The following is a 21,885-nucleotide window of genomic DNA, read 5'->3' as shown; positions in this document are numbered from 1 at the left end:
AAAATGGAATGTACGTTTTCTTTACCCAAATGAACCTGCTGCTCAGGACTAGAAGTTTGCTTTTGAATGGTTTGCTCACTTGCTAATGAGAAGAATTCATTCTTGTAAGTGATCATATAATAATTTGCTCTTGATGCTGCCGTCTTTAAACGTGGAATGTTTTGATGTCTGATTAGATACTATGGCATAACAGTTTTCTGATGCTGCTTGTAAAATGCCACTCAAGGAGAGTGGATTTTGTGAGAAATGCATCCTGGAATAATGTCGTGTTGTGGTTTGTCTTTTTTCTTTTGAAATACAGACATATCAAGTCGACCTGAAGCCAAACGGGTCAGAAATCATGGTAACAAATGAAAACAAAAGGGAATATATCGAGTATGTATACGTTTATTGAATTTATCCTAAGCGTAGGAAGGCACAGTGCACTTGTCTCAGACTTTACCCTGCTGCAATTACTGTAGTTTGGACTCCAACAGATCATCAGAGATCCTTTGACCAGAAAATCTTACTGTTAACATAGTTTGATTATATCCTAATCCTTAGGAAGTTTGAATTTTAACCTCTACTGTGGATTACTGTCCTTACACTAACCAGGGGAGTCTGTGGAGCCAGAGGAAACTATTTTCTTGCCAGGTAGGCATGAGGAACATCCAGGAAGGGACAGGAGTGCTCTGAACGACAGGCATCTGCCTCTGCGTCACTCGAGGGGAAGAAAGGGCACCTCTGGGGTGCGCTCCCTACCACCTTAATGCAGACGGGCCCGTTCTGCCCGGTTGCATCCCTGCTTCTGCCTGCTGCCCAAGCGCCGAGCGTGACCAGCTCTGCGCTGTAGATCTCCAGAGTAGCGATGAATTTCCACCCTCTCATTCAGAAATGATTCATGCAACTTATAATTTTTCAAATATTTTCCCCCAGAATTCCCTTATCATGGATAGAACCAGTCTAGTTGTGTAACAAACAAAAAAAACCCGCAGCAAAGAAAACCCCAATAAAACCCCCCACCAAGCTGCAGGTGTAGTACCAAACGTAATGACTCTTGCCTCTGTGTCCTGTTAACCCCCAAATGCTGCGTTCTTCTGCGGATGTGGTGCTCACGGGCTAGCCAGCCTGTAGATAAGGAAGACTCGCTCTCCAGCAGCACATCGGGTGGCTTGTTTGCATTGCTTGATTATGTAATGCTTATTGCAGAAACAGAGGAAGATAAACTGACTGAACAGCCGCGAATCAAACACCAATGTTCTTTCTTAAGGAAAACTCACACTAGAACTTTCTCGGGACGGGCAGATGAGCAGTACCCAGGGCCGTCACGCCTTCTTGGGAAATGCAGTTTACGTAGCATTGGCCAATATAAGAACAAAAATAAATTACCTGAACTGCTTGGGTTCCCCGAAATCCCCACCCAGGCCTGGCGCGATGAGCGGCAGCGCGCTCCGGCGTGGCCCTCGCCCCGCTCCCCTGTGCTGCTGCCTGCACAGACCCGGCCCGGGGCGTCAGTCCCAGTGTCGCTACCAAAAATTGCCCAAGTCTAAGCAGGCTGTCTAGGTTTAATTGTAAGCTTTCCTCTGTTTCTCTGCCTGTCAGAATGTAAAATAATAAACTCATCTATAATTGCTGGCATTTTTAATTAGTGCCTCTTCAAAGGCGAGGAAACATTAAAACAGCTATATTTGTGCCAATAAGGAATGAAGCGCGCTTCGGTAGGAAAGGAATCGGATTTCTGCAGCATTGTCGTAGACCCTGTGAGGTGTTTGGGCTGGAGGTGGTTAGCACTGAAACACAGGCCTTTTCCTTTGGTACTGCAGGGTTTACTCATCTATTTATTTATTTATAGGCAGGCTGCTAGATGTAACTACATCTGTCCTCAAATTTTGTAGACTTTATTGGGAATTGCTAATTACTCAGAGCTCTGGAAGAATGAAATGTCACTGAGGTGCCCGATACCAACAGTAAATACGTTGTCCGCACTCCAGAGTGCAGCCTCGCTTGGGAAGAAGGAGCGCAGCGAGGAATTTGTAGGCTGCGTCAATACACGGGCGAGCCTTCTTGCCGTGCTCCTCCTCGAGTTAATCTCCATAGCACAGACAGCTCGGGGTGTCTGGTAGTGTTACCGTAAAAAATTCTTGGTGATGTAGAAAAGCCATGGCTAAAATACCTGGAAATGCATGTGTCCGGTTTGTACTGCACGGCAGTGTCAAAATACTCATACGGCCACGTGTTCACCGGCACGGGGGTCGCTCAGCCCTTCGCTCGGTCACACAAGGGAGGTGGGAATCAAAGCCACTCGGTTTCCGTAGCGTCCGCGGGTGGCTGGGAGGCGGCTGCAGTCGCACCCGCGTGCCAGAAGCCATCAGCCTTGCTGAAGCTCCGCAGGCGTAGTTTGCAGTCTGCTGATGAGTGCTTGTGTGTTCTTGTTTATCTGCTACAGCCTGGTCATCCAGTGGAGGTTTGTAAACAGAGTGCAGAAACAAATGAACGCTTTTTTGGAGGTAAGGTTCTTTAGCTGGCGTTTCGTTCCCCCCAAATAATTTCTTACCATGTAGACTTTCTGTACATCCGTGTGTGCGTTAAGGGAGTGGGAGCTTTGCGTAACCACACAGGTTCTGGAACGCTTATGGTTTATGATTTCACAGTTTACCTTGTGTAAGAATATATAATCTTTCCCCTATGAGAATAAGGTCATTCTCTTTCAAGCTTAAATTATTTGAGCTTGAAATAATTTAGTGATTAATTTTTTAAATCAAGGACTCATACTTCAGCAACTGTGTACTTCATTTTCAAAACTTGTCCTCATCCTTTGTCATTTACTGAGGTTCCCTGAAGCCAAAGATCCTGTTAGATTAAAAACTTCATTTCACGTGCTATGAGAATTTTAACTTTGCTTTGCTTGCTTTCAGGGATTCACCGAACTTCTTCCTATTGATCTGATTAAAATTTTTGATGAAAATGAACTAGAGGTGAGTAGTTAATTGGCATCCAGAGACTACAGGTCAGTAACGCTCATCACAAAAAGTCGTGTTATGTTCTAAGCTCATCATCCATTACTTACTCACCGTAAGTGAATTTGCAAAGATGCTTTGCTTTTAGTGGGAAATGAGATTTTTCTCCCTAATTAGGCAATCTATTGACCACATAAAAGCACAAAAAATTGTAATTGGTCAGTGAGGTGGACGAGTATGTGCATACAGAAGCGTGTGAGTAGCTTACAGAATTAATGCCATTTTGCCGATACCAGTCCTATAGTGAGCAAAATACCGTAACAGCTGCTGTCACACAGAGCACGCGTCCGTCATCGCGTACAGTGTTTCTGCATGTAGACAGAATACAAAACAGACACTTTGAGAATTCTCCTCAAGAGAAGCTCAACTCTCCTCTGCGTTTGCATTTATATTTGCGCCACTTAGCTGTGTGGAAGCTCAGGCAAGAGGGGGAAAGTGCAACCTTGTTGTGTACGGGACACCCCAGCGCCGTCTTCGGTTAACGCTGTAACAATTTGCTTCCACCTGCAGCTACTGATGTGTGGCCTTGGCGACGTTGATGTTAACGACTGGAGACAACACACAATCTACAAGAACGGTTACTGCCCAAACCACCCCGTTATCCAGTGGTTCTGGAAGGTAAGGCTGTCCACCGCCCTGGGCTTCGCTGACGGTTCCTGAAAGTCCCTGTCTTGTTTTGCCGAGAAACAAGAGATTGGTCAGAGAAAACCTGGTGTGGGACATGTATCACATCCTTCAGACTTAGATGTCCATTACAGCCCAACATAGGTCATCTCCTGGTGCTTCATTCTGGTTTTTAGCAATGATGCTTGCGGCTGTGCAGGTGAAAAGACACTGACGGCGTGTGTTTGCCAACAGGCCGTTTTACTGATGGATGCCGAGAAGCGGATCCGATTGCTGCAGTTTGTTACTGGGACGTCACGCGTGCCTATGAACGGATTTGCTGAACTTTACGGTGAGCTTCCTTCCCGTTCCCCTCCAGAACGGCTGTACAGGCGCTCCGCAACACCACCGAGGAAACCGGGTCAGAGCCAGCCTTTGACCCCCGCGTAAAAATTCTCCCTCTGGGCAGCCAGAGCTCTGGAGAATGTGGGGCGTGCACGGAGGAGTGCAGTTCGGTGCACCTCGGGCGCTACACAGACACTCTCCTAGCTCCCACGGAAGTTTGAGCTGTCAACAGGAGTAACACTCGTGTCAGAGGAAGGAGAATGCACCTTTAGCCAGGCACTTCTTCAGTGCTTGTGTCTGAGCTTGCTGCTTTTGCGCTATACATACCCTACGCACAGGCAGTTAGATAAACTTAACAAGCTAACTGGACTTGGAAATAACAAACCAGATTCCTATTTCCTTTAACGTAGTTTTAATCAAGAGAGTTTGTACTGAGTATTTTATACCAGCTGAAAGATGTAGCCTATGATTTGTACAAACATTTAATTTTACAGTAATATTTAGGTTGTCTCTACAGTGTCCCAGCAATGTGTATTTCACGTGATTTTCATTTTCAACCAGGTTCAAACGGTCCTCAGCTGTTTACAATAGAGCAATGGGGAAGTCCTGACAAACTGCCCAGAGCTCACACCTGGTAAGTCACACAGGCGTAACGCTGGGTCACTTCTCTGCGCTGCTGGACTGCCGAGAAGGGGGAGGCTGGTGACGGTGCTTATCTCTGACATCTTTTAGCTCTTTTATAAAATGGGATACTCTGAAACCTGCACGCCTATGTCGGGGTGTGCGTAGGCGTGTATTTAAAAGGCAAAGAACAGCTAGTGTGTATCTGCTGCCACAGGAGGTAGCAAGGCTCAGCTGCAGCACCGTGCCATTGCTCCTGAGCGTTCCCAGCGATGCTCGTTGGCCCTCTGACGGGCGTGGGGCCGGCTGCGGGAGTTGCCTTCTTAATGCTGTTTTACTGTATTCCAAGCAACCCTTTCAACTCGGGACTTTTCTTCTAGCAACTCCTTGCATGTTAAAGTAGGTGTTAGAGAGATGAGTGAGCTTTCCCCTACTTCATTTTACACTACATTTGAAGAAATTGCTAGCCCTGTATACCCAATGTTAGCTATCACATTTGAAGCCGTGTAGTAGCCTGCAAATCGCTTCGAGCGCTGGCCAGTTAAACTGCCAGTCTGACAAAAGGGAAGCAATTTGAATCCCTTCTGCTTGAAGCCTTTTCCCCGTATCGCATACCTGCAGCTCCCCGTTCGTGAGCGGTCCCTGCAGCACGCTGTGTGTCGCAGCGCAGGCAGCACAGCACCGGCGGTGTGCCGTACGCCCACGTGTTGTGCAGAATCTGGGAGCAGGGTCCTCACTGCCTCCCACAGAGAGCCCCGAGAGCTCAGGGGCTGTCACCACGGCTGTCTCGCTGGCTGAGCGTCCTCTTCAGGTTGCAGTCCATCCCACCACAAACACCTACAGGTTGTTTCCCACCGCCTTTCACAGCGGGAAAACCTGGGAAAGGGACAAGCAAACATTACAGTTAAGGGTACAGTCACCATGACATCTGGTGGCTCCTCGATGACACCGCAGTCATGGCAAAGGCAGCGTAGGAGCAGCTCTCCAGTTTGGGGTTCCTGTCAAAACTGGGATAGGGAAACACAGCAAGAGGAATTACCTCTTAGGCTTTAGTCATTTTTCTGTGAACGTTAAAACATAGACCTGTTCTCTTCCGCTCCGTCAGGCTGAAGGCTTTGAAGAACGCAGGATAGGGAGGAACCTGTCTAAGAGACACTGTGAAAAGGGTAACAGGAGTTCAACAGAGCGCACTGGAAGGAAAAATAGGGCCTCGCCTTGTAGGGCTAAGATGATTCAGTGCCTTCTTTCATGTGTCTTAGAAATTTAGCACCTCTTCCTCTTCCCTTCTAGAACACTAAGAAATTGCAGGCTGTCCATGAGCTGGAAAAGCAAAACCATTTGTACAAATAGGGGTTGAGGCTTTTTCTCCCCTTGGTGCTGCAATTCTGCTTCAGGTATCACCATGCTGCAGGCAGCTTTTACTCCCACCCTCATTGTCCACAATTCTGTTTTTCCCTCGTCCTAGTAAGTGGGTGTAATGAACTACAGAAAGTCTGACGTAACAAAACGTAGCCATAGAAAGCCACGCTGCATAGAGGCCATAAATCGTTGGACAATTCACTAAGAAAGTGAGGTCATAGCACAGCTGACTTAATTGAATCCGAATTTACAGAACGTGCAAATACTGAAAGCATTCGATACAAGTCTTCGACTTGCGCTGTTGCGTATCAAGAATGTGGCTGGAAGGCAGCTTAAACTGTGCTGTGTAGGAAAAATACTTTTTAGAACATCCGTACAGAATAGTGATCTTTCCATAAAAGCAATCATTCTATAGAAGTAAAAGTTTTATTTACAAAAAGATGACAGCAACAAAACCCACAACACATGCCAACATCAGCTGTCCTCTTTGCGTTTCAGTTATCCACTGGATCTTACAGGACCTTTTCAAGCCCTTCCTTTGGGTGTTTGTCATTCTCGTTCTTTTCCTCCAGAGGGTGGGGAGTCCATCCTCTAACCTCAGAGCCCCAGGAAACCAGCCTGCTGACAAAGATGAAGTGTTTTCAGTCGAATAAATATTGGGGGGGGGGCTGTTTCTGTCGGGTTTTTCCTTTCCGAAGTGTTTTTTAACAAACGCCGGCTGTGAGCTGCAAAGAGAAGGGAGGCACGCGGGTACAGCTGGCGCAGGCAGGGCTGCTCGGCGGAGCTGCCTGCAGGGACACACTGTGGCGACTGCCCGCCTCAGCACAATAAGACACATCCTCTGTCAAGGCCCCCAGATTATTTCACATTTTCTGTTTCTTTAAAATTACGTGTATTTTTCAACGGATGATTAAATGACTCTCTTCCTTCTTAATTTCAGCTTTAATCGCCTAGACTTACCTCTGTATGAATCTTTTGAAGATCTGCGAGAGAAGCTCCTGATGGCGGTGGAGAATGCTCAAGGGTTCGAAGGAGTGGATTAGAACGGCGACTGCCTCCCCCCTTCAAGCAAGTTCTGCTTGCACTCCTGCATTTGCCTGGCGGGCCGGGAGCGGCTGTGGCGGAACGGTTGCACAGCGTTGGTTCATGGAGCAAACCCTCGGGCGGTGCAGGTGCCCGAACCCCCAGGTCTGAACTGTGCTCTGGGGGTGGCTCCTCGGCCGCTCCCCCGCAGACTGCCAACGGCTCAGCATGAACTCTGGTCACATTTCAGCAGGACTTACTCTATTTATGTTGTGCCTCTGTAGGCAAAGCCCTTAATAAATATTTTGCATAATTTCTAATGACAATGAATGGAATTAATCATTTTACAGGTATCGTATTACAACTCTTGTTTACTTTTTAATTGATTTAGACATTTTCAGATTTTATTTCATTACAATTAAATATCATATACTTGGAAAAATAAGCATTTTTCTTAATTCCGTACCAGACTTAATGCCAGTGTCATTTTTTCAAAGCACATTTTGAGCCTCGTGTTCCCAAAGCATTAAGAAAGCAGGAGAAAGCCACGTTGGCAGTTTTCTCTACGTGGGCTATCTATCGAGAGCAACTCTTTCCCTTGAGCACATAAATATTTTTCTGTATCCAGAAGTATGGACTGGATGTTGCGGTTTTGTATAAATATTAGAATAGTTACAAGTCAAGGGAGAATCATAACATAGCATGCCAAATCTCATCTTCAATAACGACATTGCCTCATCCTTGGTAATATGTACATGTACGATAAAGCATTTTGGGGTAGGGTTGGCATTAATCGGTTTAGGAAGATATGCTTAACCCTGTCGTTATCTTTGTATAGTGATTCTTTTATTATCCTCTCCTCTCTACTGTTTGCAACAGAGGCATTTTGAATGAAACCTGGCACTGTGCGATTTGGCACTATGGAAAACAGGTCTGTTCTGTCTCCGGTTTGTACGCGTTTGCTAACGATAGCTAAACCACAATGGGTTTTCGGTTTGTTTCTAACTGCACCAACTCTAAAGGCACTTTATGTAACACATGGAAGGCATATCTGGTTTTTATCATGGACATTAATGTGACTATATTCCTTCTCACTGCACATGTCTTCTGGTGCAATATCTATCAATTGTGAATTTGGCTGCTGCTGATGTATAAACGAAAAAAACAAACAGATGTAGAGCTGAGCCTGCAGACATGTTCCTCAGCAATTGTTTTTGTGATTTATTTTTTACTTAATCACAAAGATTTATTTAATATACACTGCTATCTAATCAATTTTGTTACCTATGACATGTTGCATGCTGAAACTATAATGTCTGAGTTGCATCTCTTTTGTGACGGATTAAAAGTGAGAGATTTGTATTCGATGCACTGCGGTGACATGGTTACAGTACGGCTGAAGCAGGTTCGAGCGTGCGGCCTCAGCAAGGTAACGCCTGGTTCTCTGCGTCTTCCCTGTGTGCTCACCTGGGCATAGGCCTTTTCCCCAGGAACCCATTTAAAGCCTGTGAAGCGAGATGATGTTGCATGCCGAAACAAAATTTCACCTCCTTGCCAAGAGCTTTGTAGCCCTGCCCTCGCCCTCTCCCCACCACCCGCAGGCAAGTGCTGCCGGCGTCCGCGGCTGAGCAGCTGTGCCGCAGGGCAGCGACGCTGCGGCTGGCCAGGCTGCTGGGAGGAAGCCCCGATGCTGCTACCGGTCTGCACAGGGTTGTGTGCTGGCGAAACGTGCAAGGCGCTCATGGGCGCACGAGGAGGGTCACTCCACTGTCTGAACACAGCTTGCAATTCCCTTCCTGTTACCCATGTTTCCTGAAATTCCTCCCTGACCGTCTACAGCTGATGAGTGAGCTGGAACACGAGTAAGCGGACGGCCTCCGAGCAGCTGGAGAAACACCGCGCTGGGGCTCGGCTTGGGAAGGGGCATGGGGAAGGCAGAGAGGAGGAGCAGGAGGGGGGTGGTAAACCCGGGTACTTCCGCTGACCGTTGGGATGGGCGCGCAGCTGGCTGTAACACGGGCTCCCCTGAGGGAAGAGTCATACTCCCAGCTTTGCTCTCCTGCCACCCCTGCCCTCCCTGCACAGCCCCCCAAGGTCGCTTTGGTTTGGAACCAGGCTGTTCAACGCTCCGTGAAGGTGTTCTTCCTCAAAGCCCAGCTGAACACAACAGTAAGCCAGCTTGTTACTTTTGGTTGCCCAGGTTAGCTGCGCGGTGGGATACAGCCTCTGGAGATGCCCTACAGTGCAACGACCCCCCCCGTAGGGCTCAGTAAAGGGGGAAGGGGGGGTCGTCTTCTGCTGGGCTCGTTTAACTCAAAGCCACAGTGCTATTACTGAGGTCCTGAGCTGGATTCCAGCCTTTCCACCCAGGAGTCCTTCGGGAGCTCCTGAAACTACATTTGGAGGAACCTTTCTAGGAAAAAAGGTAGCTAAATGTCATTTACTTAAAACATCTAAACCGCAAAGCAGCCAACACTCCAGTGGGACTTGTACCGTGGAGTGCAGTGCCTTTCTTCACACAGTACGCTCCTGTATACTGACAGTTAAGAGCCTTCACCACAAAATGGCTCAACAGTGTTTTAAACCATTCTATTCAGCTACTTTCTTTCTTTTCTTAATAAATAGTAATCACAAAGGTGGTACCAAACCATTACTTGTTTGGTCTTAAGAGGCCTTAAGGCAAGTACTTCATAAACATCTTAGTCACAGTACAGAATATGGGGTCTGCAGCTGTATCCTCCTGTTCCCATTGTGAGGCTGTGGTTAGCGCACATCACACCGATTACGTTACCCCCCCCCTTGCCTGCCTAGCTGCTGGGAACAGCAGCTGCTTCTCTGTCAGGCCAAGAGTAACACCCCGCCACTCTGCCAGCCCCAAGGTGTGGGGTATTCCTGTCTCTGCACTGACCTCTCCCACCGTGGATTGGGAAGGGAAGAGCCTGAGCGCCACGCAGGCATGATGAGCGTGCGGACAAGCTGACCAGGCAGCCAGCACGTCCCGCTCCCCCTGCCCAGACCCGACCGGTCATCCCAACCGCAGCATCCAGCGGGAACCTGGGACAGCTGCAGATCCAGGGAGGGAAGGGGGACAGTTACACCGCGCCGTTAACAGTTTAAAACAAGTGCTCACACCCATAGGACCGCAAGCGCTACGTATCAGTATGTACAGGAGAAAAAAAGGTAGGCCACAAAACTTTTCTATGTAAAATTGCAACAACACAAACACAGAATCACAGAATAGTAGGGGTTGGAAGAGACCTCTGTGGGTCATCTAGTCCAACGCTCCTGCTGAAGCAGGGTCACCTACAGCAGGCTGCACAGGACCTTGTCCAGAGAAGGAGACTCCACAACCTCCCTGGGCAGCCTGTTCCAGTGCTCCGTCACCCTCAGAGGGAAGAAGTTCTCTACAGCCTTCACCCTTCTGTTACAATGCTGCACTAAGAAGGCCTGTCTGAAACATGTGGGAACCCGACAAAACCGGACTGTGACTGCACTGGCGTTACGCGGCCGTGGGGTCTGCCGCGGTGCCCCCAGAACCCCGTTAGACACCACCCCCTCGGCCCCAGCCCCGTGCAGTCCTGCGTCTGTCTGTGCGCTTCTCACCAGCCCCTGTCCCCATTCCGCCTCCACTTACACCTGTGAAAACACCCCCTGCGCACCCCCAGACAGCAGCGCGTGCTGCATTCCGTGCGTTAACCTGCTCCATCGGATGGCGAGAGGCCAGCGAGCAGCCGGCGCCACTGCAGATCTGTCACAACCACGCAACAGCGACTAGGTTAGGATTCCCAAAATCCAGACAGAAAACTCCAGTAAGCAATGTCGCTGTGTTCAATCAAATTTAAAACAGATTAATGTTTCTAAACACGCAAAAGTGTCAAACATTTCAGGTTAAATTCAGAGTTTCATAATATTTTTAACCACCTCATACTAGAAGGCTATTCAAAATTATGCTGAACTACCTTAAAATTTATTTTTAAAGTACTACTTATAAGTAATGCTCATTTTCACAATTAATAGAGCTTTAAACTGTGGTTGGATTTGATGCACTGTGGGGAAAGGATTTGTTTATGAACAAAAGTCATTTTTTTCATTTATTTTCTGAGGAGCAGTGAAAGTGTAGTTTGTTTTCCTAACAGCAAAAGCTCAAAGTGACAAAATGAAGCTGTTGTAATGAAATGATGCAACTTAAATATTTAATAAAGAATTATGGAAGCTATAGCATTTTATACTTCAAATATGTTTTTTATCTAACTGAAGCTTTGTTTTGTTCAAAAAAAATTGCCTTCAGGTCACAGTTTGCAGGAAGGCTTTCAAAGCCTGGGGTGTGGCTGGGGGAGCCTATGTGCAGCCACATCTGTCCCCACTTTATTTTCGGCTGATGAAACACACCATCCCCACAACTCACGTTGCCTTTTCTGTTAAGCAGTGTGAATGTCTAACTTATAAAAACCCCACACAAAACAAACAAAACCAAACCCACACAAAAACCCGCAAACCTAACAAAAAAACCAGCCACCACAAGCCACGCTTCTGACCTGGCAGCTCGCTTTAAGAACAGGGTCTGTTCCTCCTCAGCAACGTCAGCGCTGAGAGAGCTGCAGAGGGACCGAATTCTCTGCTCGTCTTAACACAGAGTCAGTAACACGTTGTCTCCTGGCTTTTGAGCTTCATGTGAAGCCCAGGCTACACACACCACAGACCTGACTTCCACCGACACACACCAAGGGTCACGCAGCACACGCCTGCAGCTGCAATTTCCTGAAGAAAGAGAGAAAAGGAAAGGGGGGAGGGAAGAGGCTCCCCACCACACGGCCCTCTGCCATCCACTTAAGCCAGCGTCCAGGAGTCCAGAAACCGGAAGAGGAACACGGGCAGCCGAGGCAAACAGGCAAAAAACCCTCTGAACATGACCCAGAAGCACCACCTGCCACGTGAGGTAGTGCTGGGCTTCCCAACAGATGTGACCAGCTGTGTGAATGGGGTTACAAGGCGCTCACTAACGCTGCCATACGACGTTGTAGGACACCGAACCCCGAGAGGATGCAGCCTATTCAGCCCCGCACCCGAGCTGTTTCTGCGCACGTGGGTGATGTTGTGGTACACCATCTCAGCTTGCAATTGCAGCATGACTTACTCCACCCTGTTAATTAATGCACCAGCCTCTTTATTGTTCAGCGATATCATCAGCACAGAGCAGCAATTAATTTACTTTATATGAACTTTCTGGTGCCTGTCCATGTTTTCCTCCCTCAGGCACTGGTTTCTCAAAGGGCTGCCCATCGCCTCCCCTTTCTTCAAGCCGCCACCTCTTCCTAACCTAGAGCAGCCGGGGGACACGTCCCAGAGTCAATTCTACCCCCTAACACCGCAGCCTCCCGTGTGCCGGCACTAACTCGGCTCTGCTGGTAACGTGCTCCTTTACACGGGCAAACATCTTCGTACTGCAACGGGACAAACTCTGTGTCGCACCGAAACATACAATTCACCAGCACTCTTTGCAGCAGAAGTGTAAAAACAAACAACAAAACACCTCGACACACACCTCTCTTCCAGTGATACCTACATGTGTATTCATGTACTGCCATAGTTGCAGCCAGTATGTTGCAAAAAAAACCCAAAAAACACACCACCAAAAATACACCCAGCAATTCTGTTTGTGTTCCTAATTGGAAATGAAAAATAAATTGTGGCAAGGCAGTGTTCCAAATTGTTAAAAAATACCTGTGCAAATCCTCACAACCAGCACATATGCTGTTTGCATATGGCTAGAAAGGTTTTGTTGTGCCTGACCAAGCCAACCAACCAACCAAGCCACCGTGTTCAAACTCAACATCAACCCCGCTCTGCAGCCCCCCACCCACAGGAGACGCTGCAGGAACCGCGTTAGTGGTGAACGCATCCGTACTTCCAGCCCTGAAACTTGGTCGCTTCCTAGCCTGACATCTCCTGTTCCTTACAAGGGAGAAACGCTTCACTATCCACATTAATTCTCTTTCTTTTTAAGCTTGCTGCCATTAATAAAAGCAACCATACCAGATCAAATTAAAGGCCCAGCTGGACAAGTATCTGACTTGCAAATTCTGCCAAAACAGCTTAAGGGTAGGGCGAATCGTAGTGCTTCCAGCAAAGGCAATTTTAAATATGAGTGACAAGCAGCTCAAGGACTTGCCACAGTGGTGATGGCTTCTTATTCTTTGCATGTAAATAGCCATATAATTCATATATTTTTTTAAATCAGTATTTTCTGGTGTCATGGGAAATTCTAGTATTTGCAGCTGCTTGCGCACAGTGTCTGTGCTCCTTTCCAGTCCGAAGGAGTATCTCTCCTTTGGTCTGAGCCTGACACCCCTTACCTGTCACCTAACAGGCCTTCATCCGTGTGCTCCTGGGACACCTCCACCCTGCTCGCTGTCTCTGCACGTACCGTCGGAGGTCTCTGGAAGCCCCAGCAAGCGAAGGCAGCCAGGCTGGCAGCGTAACACTTCCCACACACTCGTGCGGATATCAGCCCAGGCTCTCGCACTCGTCTGTGCCTCACACAATGCCTCTCGAGCAAGGGCTGACTACAGGCCCACGGCAAGAAAGCCTGACGCGAACGGCCCCAGGAGCTGGCTCCCTCGCGCGCAAACCAGTCCTCGCAGTGGCTTGCGACCCAGCCAAGGGGCGACTAAACCGACAAGCAGTACAGTCGCACTTCTGGCACTGGCCACGGCCTGCACAGCAAGTCCACCAACTCTGCGGGCTGGCAGAGAACTTCCCGTAACGCCTGGAATTGCCTACTGCAATCCTGGTGCAAAGCAGCTTCCAGGGTGTAGGGACACAGGAGTGCCGAGGGCAGCACCAGGCCCCACTGCCCCCCAGCATTAACCCTTTGTGCCTTGTGCTGGGCTACACTCCCGCCGCTCCGCAGGACGGCGGCGCAGACAGGCCTTGCAACTAGTATCTGCTCATGCCTAGAAATTCATTATGTGTACGAGGACGTTAATTAGGTAGGGATAACACAGCAGAGCAATTGTGCATGTGAGAATTACACTTATTGAAGACAGTTATAATTATGTTTAATGAGCATTTGGGCATTGAAAACCTACCGGCAATCGCAAAAGGCTGAAATTCCTCCAGAAAAAATCTGGCCCATACACTCTTCTCAAAGCCAACCTCTCCTCTGCTTCAGCAAGCTTCAGTCTTTTAAATCCAGCTGAATAACAAGCTGAATTCCATGCTTTTCTTTCACTCCGAGGTTGACTCTACATAAAACCCACTATCATTTACGTTCCTACCTAATATCCTCATGAGAAAGCCACCCAGGGTTTGCTATGGCAACCCAACAGGAAACACTCCTGTTTCAAACATCTCCAATACAAAGATTACAAAGATAAATAATCTCTTGATGATTGCCACTGATTATTTTCCCCAGCTTACGATCAAGAGCCTTGTTCAAATTCAATTTATTCTTGCTCAAATGCATCTGCTGTTTTCACCCGACTTATTTTCTGCCATTTGCTGTGGGTGTTTCGCTAGCTTGACATATTAGACTCTCAAGTGCAACACAACATAAACTTCTACCATTCCCAGCAAGTTATACTATGAAAGCAAAGATGAATGCAATAGCCACCTCACTAGGAGCTGGATTTTCCACTGGCCAAGCCCAGACCCAGCGGGGTGTGCAGGTACCTGGCTCCCAGCGAGACCGGGCGGTTACCAGCACTCAAATAGCAGACAGAGACACGGCAGGTTCGCAGGTCTGAACATTCAGGAAGCTGAAGACTGTGCAAAGAAATTCTGGGATGACGTGTGGTGGCTGTTCAGTCAGTTGCTGTTGGCTTTGCTGAAGCCAAGGAAGCCTGGTTTCCAAGTTAGGTCCCAGAAACAAGACTCTAGGCATACAAAACAGGGAATGCTATATATTCACAGGGACAGCAATCAGGTTAACCATGAAAGCTTAAATTCAATCTTTGCCTAGCTTTTATATGCTTGGACCTGATAAAACTGAAATTCTCCTTTGGTCAAAGGAGGTGATTCTCACTCTCTACTCTGCTCTTGACAGGCCCCATCTGAAGCACTGAGCCCAGTTCTGGGCCCCCAGCCCACGACAGACCCAGACCTGTTAAAGCAGGTCCGGAGAAGGCCACAGAAACGACCCAAGAGCTGGAAAAGAGCTCTCCTATGAAGAAAGGCTGAGAGAGCTGGGGTTGTTCAAACTGGAGATGAGAAAGCTCTGGGGAGACCTTATTGTGGCTTTTCAATGTTTAAAGGGGGCTTATAAGAAGGACGGAGGGGGAATTTTTAGCATGGCCTGCAGTGACAGGACAAGGGGTAATGGCTTTAAACTGAAAGAGGGGAGATTCAGATTAGATACAAAGAAATTCTTCCCCCTGCGGGCGGTGAGGCCCTGTCCCAGGTTGCCCAGAGAAGCTGTGGCTGCCCCCTCCCTGGCAGTGTCCAAGGCCAGGTTGGACAAGGCTCGGAGCACCTTGGGCTGGTGAGAGGGGTCCCTGCCCACGGCACGGGGGTTGGAACCAGATGATCTGTAATGTCCCTTCCAACCCAAACCGCTTTGAGCCTGACTCTATGATTTTAATACGGTGAGCTTGATCTTGTGGAGTGCTGAACGCACTCGCTCTCATCTGTAATGCAGATTTTTACAGCAAAGTGAGCAATAACCACTGCCTCAAACCAGTCCAAGTAACTCACGTTGCACGTATTGCTGTGGCTTTGCTACGACAAGAACAGAATATTTGTACTCTGGTTTCCAGTTTGTCACTATACAGTCTTGCCAGCTTCAGCTAGCACAGATGCAATTGCACAGGTTATGAACACAACTCCATTTCTCCTGCCTATGTGCAGAAACAGGTGGGACAAACCCAGGGCTTCTGCTTGTTCTGCTAATTTAGCCAGTTACTTGCTCCATTTTGTCACTTTTTCAGGCTCACTATGCACTTCTGTGTTTGTGGGTATGTATGCATCTCTGTGCCATAGAGGTTTTCTGTATGGGCTTCAGAGCTTTTCTCCAAGTTGTGGTAAACTCAGTTTTCATTCTACAGACCTCTATCACTACTGGATTAGCTAGAGGACACGACCTCCCTGTGAAATCAGTTTTGAAACAAAAGGTAAACTTTGAGCCTTGGACTAAAGTTAAAGAGTAACAGAGATGGACGCTAGGTCAATACTTGGCAAATATTAGTCGCATGCAGCGGACAGACGCTTCTCTGCTGTATCTCTAAATACTCTGGTATGCTGATGCAGAACATACCTTTTGTTTTATGGGTTTCTTTACACAGAACGAAAATCAAAAAACATCAAAGTGCTAGAGGTTAATCTTTCATGTAAGTCTAGGAACTTCCTTCCTCTGCAGTCCATCTAGATTTCAGGGAATCGAGGGCTACTTGTTCCCTACCATCCCAGTAACTTCCCTTGCTCCAGTGCTTTACTTCTGTGAACAACGGCTTTTAAGAAAATCGTCAAGTTTTAAGCAGTCCTACGTGCAGCTGGTTCACTGCCTCTGATTATTTAATAATAATGTAAACAACATGTAATCACAATTTCTGTTATCTCAGTGGCTTGTTACTACATGCACATCTTGGACTCAATGTTTCCCAATTGTGCCTCTAGGTTTGAGGTGTTGTTTCTTTTTTTTAAAAAAGGAGCATGCAGTCCAAATTATTAGTTCTTTTTTTCCCCCCTTTCATAAAGGACTTTGTTATTTGATAGCAAGGCAGAAAAGATCTCCCTGTCACTCCTTTCTGCCTTTTATTTGTAACAACAGTACCAACGCTAATGCAAGAGTTGGCAGATCATCCAGTATTCAGGGAGAATTAACCCCCAAGACAGAAAGGCAGGTAGTGTTGTACTACAAGGAGGCAGCCCAACACAAATCAAAGGGTTCCTCAGAAACCTGGACTTCACAAATGCTCTCCTACCTACCTGTGGGCAGTGGCACTGTACCAGAATAATATAAACTGGAACAGTCTAAGCGCAGGTGCAAAGGCTCTATGCGTATCTGCCATTGAGAAGAACAGTTTGGCAGCAAACTGTAGCACACTGGCATAGAGAAGAACTTGCAAGTACTCTAGTAAGATAGAAAAACGCAACTATCTTATGATTTTTTTGACTCTGAATTTGCAGAATAATGAAGAAGCTGATGTACTGTTTGCTAAGAAAACCTTTTATGGTGAACTCTCACCAGCACTGTACTTCTTCAGTGGCTTTTAGAACACAGAGCAATCAACCAGGACTGAAATGTAGAGATAAGCACTAAAGAGAGTCAGTATCAGTTATTCGAAACCAGAAGTCTGGACCACAATTTGAACCTCCTCCAGTGTGGATTCCTGGAAGCAAGACCTTCCCTCATCTCTAACTTAGATGAAAACAAATGAAAAAAGTACCCCTGCTTCCCAAGAAGATCCCTTCTCCTTAGAATTTTTAACAGTTGCTTTTGCGTCTAGTCTCTCTCAGGTCTTGAACGCAGGAGTCAGAAAACTCAGATCAGATCCAGGTCCCAAACCTCTGGCCTCCAATGTATTTATTTACATTAAATCCCCAAAATACAGATTTGCGATACATATCCAATATATATTGACAATTTTACGATAAACAATTAGAGATTTGTGATGTAGACCATCATCTCAATTTATGCTTATTCTTACTACAAAGTTGTTATTTATTCCATGGCAAACACAGTCTTCTAACAGCATCAGTACAAGTAGCTCTGTGTTTTGTTTTGTTTTTTTTTTTAGTTTCTGTGATAAAAGCATCATTTTTCACCCCCAGTAGCTGCATGGAGCAGTAAGCACAGAGTCAGGCTTGGCTCTGAGCAATACTGATGGGAACATTCCTTCCAACTTATTGCGAAGATCCATTTTCTTAGCATTACCTTACACAGCTTTCACTTGGCTCTACAAGAAAGGAAAGGGATGAAGAAAACTGTGCTACATCCATTCCTAAACTTCTTTTAGCTCTTGTTCACAAACTCAGAACATATTGTACCCCTTACTGTTGCTCTTTTGTTCACAGGACAAATAACTGTCAAAACCAAGCCGATCACTAACATCTAAACTCACAGGAAAAAAGAGCAGATGGAAGCAGTTCAACGCACTTCAGAGGGCTGCTATAATATATCCACTACAGCTTAGGAAATGACAGTTTCTTACATTTTGTATTGAAAGATAATTCAATCTACAGCAACTTCCGTGGAAATATTTCTGGTATGAGCATCTTTTGCCCAAAAAAAGAAACCAGGCAGCATAAGACAGTATTGGGGTGTGGGGAATGAAAGATGAACAAGTCAGGCTGCTAGTGTAAGCAGCAGTCCACACCAGGCTGCTAGGGAAACAGCTTACGAGGGAAGCAAACATAATCTTCAGGGGAGTCAGAGGTCTTTCTACGCTGACTGCATGCACAAATAAGCGTCACCTAAGAAAATGCAGAACATTTTAAAACTTAACAATATCTAACAACATAGAATACCAGCATAAGTGGCATCTAACAGAGATAACTGAGAGTCATTTGACCGTCACAGCAACTTTAAGTTAATCTGCAGAAAGAACTGTCATCGGATTTTCCTGTTGGACAGTTACTAACAAAAAAAAAAAAAAAAAAAAAGGCCTTTCTCTTTCTGTAAGGCCAATGTATATATACACATACATATCCATACCACCTTTTATCTGTGCCACTGGCATCTGTTTAACTAGCTTTGTTTGAGCACATCTGTCCACATCCTGAAGGACAGGAGTCCAACGACCAAACAGCCAGTTCATCTGGTCATCTACCGAGTAGCTGTTTGTTCTTGGCTATCGGTTTCTATTGGCAGACCAAAAGCGGGGGCCAGGAGGCTAACACCACCCAAAAATATCAAGCCAGGGATTCAGCAAAACCTTTCACATTGCAAAATGCGAGTTACACCCTAAAATACATTGAAAAGCCCACTACAGAACCTTGGAAAACTCCTAGAGACAAAACTGACAACTACTGCCTCCATTTTGTTTGCTCTCCTATAGCTTGATGTCCGGTTATATGACGACATCGCGTTTCACCCCGGCACCTTCAGTTCTTTAAGAACTTGTTAGATTTCCTGCAAACACAAAAAGGCCCACACAAAGCAGGTTTCCCTTCTCTGAATGGGATGCACTGTATTTTTCCATACAAAAGCATTCCAACTCTTTGTCAGCGTCATACGTCCTCCCCCCCCGCAAACTTCTACACTTTATTATAGTCTGTCAGACATGACATAAGCTCGGTGCATACATTCATGAGGTATAGCTAACAAGATGAAAAAAGTCTTGAAATCTGAACTGTCACACCACCAGTTTTAACAGGCCAGTCAAATGAACTTGTTAAAATGGTCATGCACGGAACACAAGGTCCTCTGGATTGACAAATTTGTCCTTAAAATAGGTGAATTAGAGAACTACAGAGAGAATGTTGATTTTTATTAAAAATTAAGGACTTCATCCAATATCCATCACTTCCAATTTGCATCACTTCAGTAGGCGCTGCATCAGAGAACTCAAATAACCAAAACATACACCCTTCGCTGGTCTGTGCCCAATTTCCTCCTAGTCTCCTCATGCTCCCAACCATAGTATCTGAAAGCTGGACTAAAAAAACCAAAACCCCCAAAACTCCCAAGCTTCATGGACATAAAAGGTATAATAATTTCAAATAACACTTACAGCAACATTTTTTATTTTAATCCAAACTGTAATATTCATGCCAGCTTTCAAGAATTAAATAAAAATGCACCTACAAATTAAATTGAAGACTTTTTTAGGTTTGCAATTTCTGCTTGAAGTATTTTGTCAAACAATGTGTTTCAGGAAAATCTTATTTGAAGAAAACCTTATTCTTTGGGGCAGAGGCGACAGTAAACATACAAATAACTTGCTTCTCAGTCAGTATTCTTCAGACTTTGAAATAAGCCTCTAAGTAACTTCAGAAAACTGTGTGATACCCTAATTACTACCACTGATCTACCTTTTAATCAGTTTTTGCTAACAATTATGCCACTTGGTATTTCCTTTTTACAGCCCCTAGAAAGCAGTACCACTACCCATATTGTGGTGGTGCCAAGGAACCTCCTGAACAGCAGGCATCAGTAGTAAAATCAAGGAAAAACTGATCTTGAACATTGTTTCAACTATTTCTCACCTGCTGCTGCTTTGATGACATCATCTTGCTCCTCCTAAGCCTTCTCAAGCCCGAGTATAAACGCCTGCTCGTCTCAAAGCTTCTGTGGCCCAGCCCAACACTAGCTACCCGCTCCCATTCAACACTGAAATGTCAGCTCTGCCCACCACTGGAAAGGCAACCATCAACTGCTACTTCTGTTTTTAATGAAGTGCCTTCATTCCTTCACACCTGACAGAACAGATGCTTGGTTTTTGAGAGTACTGGTGTATTAGCAGCCTTCAAAATCCTCTGTATTATCTCTTTCTTCATAAAGCTACAAAAATAACCAAGCTACTTACCCAGAAGAAAAAAGCAAGACAAAAAACCCCACCCCACAACACACCATGACACGTAGGCTGCTAGTGTATTTAAAAGAATGCAAATTCTCATTGTTTCCTTCTGCTTCTTCATCAAGTTCTCACTCATCTTTCACTGAGACTGTAAAAGCCTTATGGAAGAAACCATAATTTTCACTGCATGCACTTCAGACTCTGATGTTACTTTGTTTGGTACCTGGTGGTCACACAGCTGAGTCACAGGATCGTATCTGTTAAAGCTGGGAACATGTTGCCCAGAGAGGTTGTGCAGGCTCTATCTGGGGTGCATTTCAAGACCCAACTGGGTAAAGACCTGACCAGCTTAGTGAGATCCTACAGCTAACTCTGAGCAGGAGGTTGGACTACAGACTCTCCGGCAGCCCTTGCGACCTGAACTATCCTAAGATCATACGATCTTACTGTGCAGCTAGCGCTCAGCAATCCTACCAGCTGACAGAGCGATGCTGTTTTCTCATTGTGTCAGTAGGATGGGGTTTGCCGAGGCACACCGCTGGCTCCTCGTGAGCCTGCTGCCCACCAGCACCCCCAGACCCCTCTCTGCGGGGCGGCTCTCCAGCCGCTCCTCTCCCCATTTATAATTGTGCCCAGTGTCACTCTGTCCCAGAGGCAGAATCCAGCACTGGGACTCATTCAGTTTCATGCCACCTCTGATTGCCCAATGATCCAATCTATCTAGATCCCTCTGCAAGGCCTCTCGTCCCTTGAGAGAGTCAACAGCACCTCCCAGTTTAGTATCATCAAACTTGCTAAGGATGTATTCAACTCCTGCATCCAGATCATTGATGAAAATGTTGAACAGCACTGGCCCTAGGATTGAGCCCTGATGAACACCGCTGGCACGCCACAGCTCTGTAACCTTCCTGCAAAGCCCGACCCAGCTGCCAGCACCTAAGAGGAGTTCCCTGTTCAACCAAGCTAGTCATCTACCCAGCTTGCTTGAAGTTTGACACAATCAGATTGCCTGCTCCTGAGCGAGGTTCTTTAAAAAGGTGGTGGTTCTCAAAAACTGACCACCACTCATGGACCCCTAAGCCCTCAAAAGCCGTTTCTCAGGGGACATTGCTAACTAGCTCCCCAGGTAGCTTAAAGTTTCCTCTCTCAAAATCCAGGGTAACAACTCCACTGACCTTTCTTCTCATTACACCAAAAATTTTAAACTCTACCATGTCACGATCACTGTGGCCAAGACAGCCACCTACCATCACACTTCCCACGAGTCCTCCTCCATTCACAAGTAAGTCTAGAAGGGCATGCTTCCTAGCTGGCTGAGTACTTGTGATGAGAAATTATCTTCAACAAACTTCAGGAATTTCCCAGACTTGCTTGTCACAGCAGTGTGGTACTTCTGTCTGGTTGAGTTACCAATCCTAAATTAAAGTTGGACTTTCTGTTCCACTAGCGTTTAAGAGCTGTGAAACCAACTGAATCTTGCTACA

The 21,885-nt window shown here is 46.4% G+C and overlaps 2 protein-coding genes across 9 annotated transcripts in view; one reads left to right on the top strand and one right to left on the bottom strand.

Annotated features, from left to right (window-relative positions):
* The window catches only part of LOC104328496 (NEDD4 like E3 ubiquitin protein ligase), a 170,418-nt gene extending 163,151 nt beyond the window's left edge, over positions 1 to 7,267 (top strand). For all 7 annotated transcript variants that reach the window (XM_075446699.1, XM_075446698.1, XM_075446697.1 and 4 more), the window contains 7 exons: positions 302 to 375; positions 2,426 to 2,486; positions 2,895 to 2,954; positions 3,507 to 3,614; positions 3,855 to 3,951; positions 4,506 to 4,578; positions 6,865 to 7,267. In XM_075446699.1, coding sequence (XP_075302814.1) covers positions 302 to 375; positions 2,426 to 2,486; positions 2,895 to 2,954; positions 3,507 to 3,614; positions 3,855 to 3,951; positions 4,506 to 4,578; positions 6,865 to 6,967 — 576 coding nt within the window. In that variant the 3' untranslated portion in view covers positions 6,968 to 7,267. The remainder of the gene's footprint in view (positions 1 to 301; positions 376 to 2,425; positions 2,487 to 2,894; positions 2,955 to 3,506; positions 3,615 to 3,854; positions 3,952 to 4,505; positions 4,579 to 6,864) is intronic.
* Positions 3,945 to 21,885, bottom strand: part of LOC142365665 (alpha-protein kinase 2-like) — an 88,545-nt gene continuing 70,604 nt past the window's right edge. Inside the window, exons 13-14 of one of the 2 annotated variants that reach the window (XR_012766535.1) lie at positions 5,181 to 5,441; positions 3,945 to 4,166 (exon numbers count right to left, since the gene is read on the bottom strand). The gene's annotated coding sequence lies outside the window, so the exon portion shown is untranslated. Of the gene's footprint in view, positions 4,167 to 4,571; positions 5,442 to 21,885 lie in introns of those variants that run through there. The other variant, XM_075446688.1, reaches the window with a different exon arrangement.

Source organism: Opisthocomus hoazin, chromosome W (genome assembly GCF_030867145.1).
Source record: "Opisthocomus hoazin isolate bOpiHoa1 chromosome W, bOpiHoa1.hap1, whole genome shotgun sequence".
In the NCBI taxonomy this organism is placed as follows: Eukaryota; Metazoa; Chordata; class Aves; order Opisthocomiformes; family Opisthocomidae; genus Opisthocomus; species Opisthocomus hoazin.
This window is presented reverse-complemented; position numbering and strand designations above follow the sequence as displayed.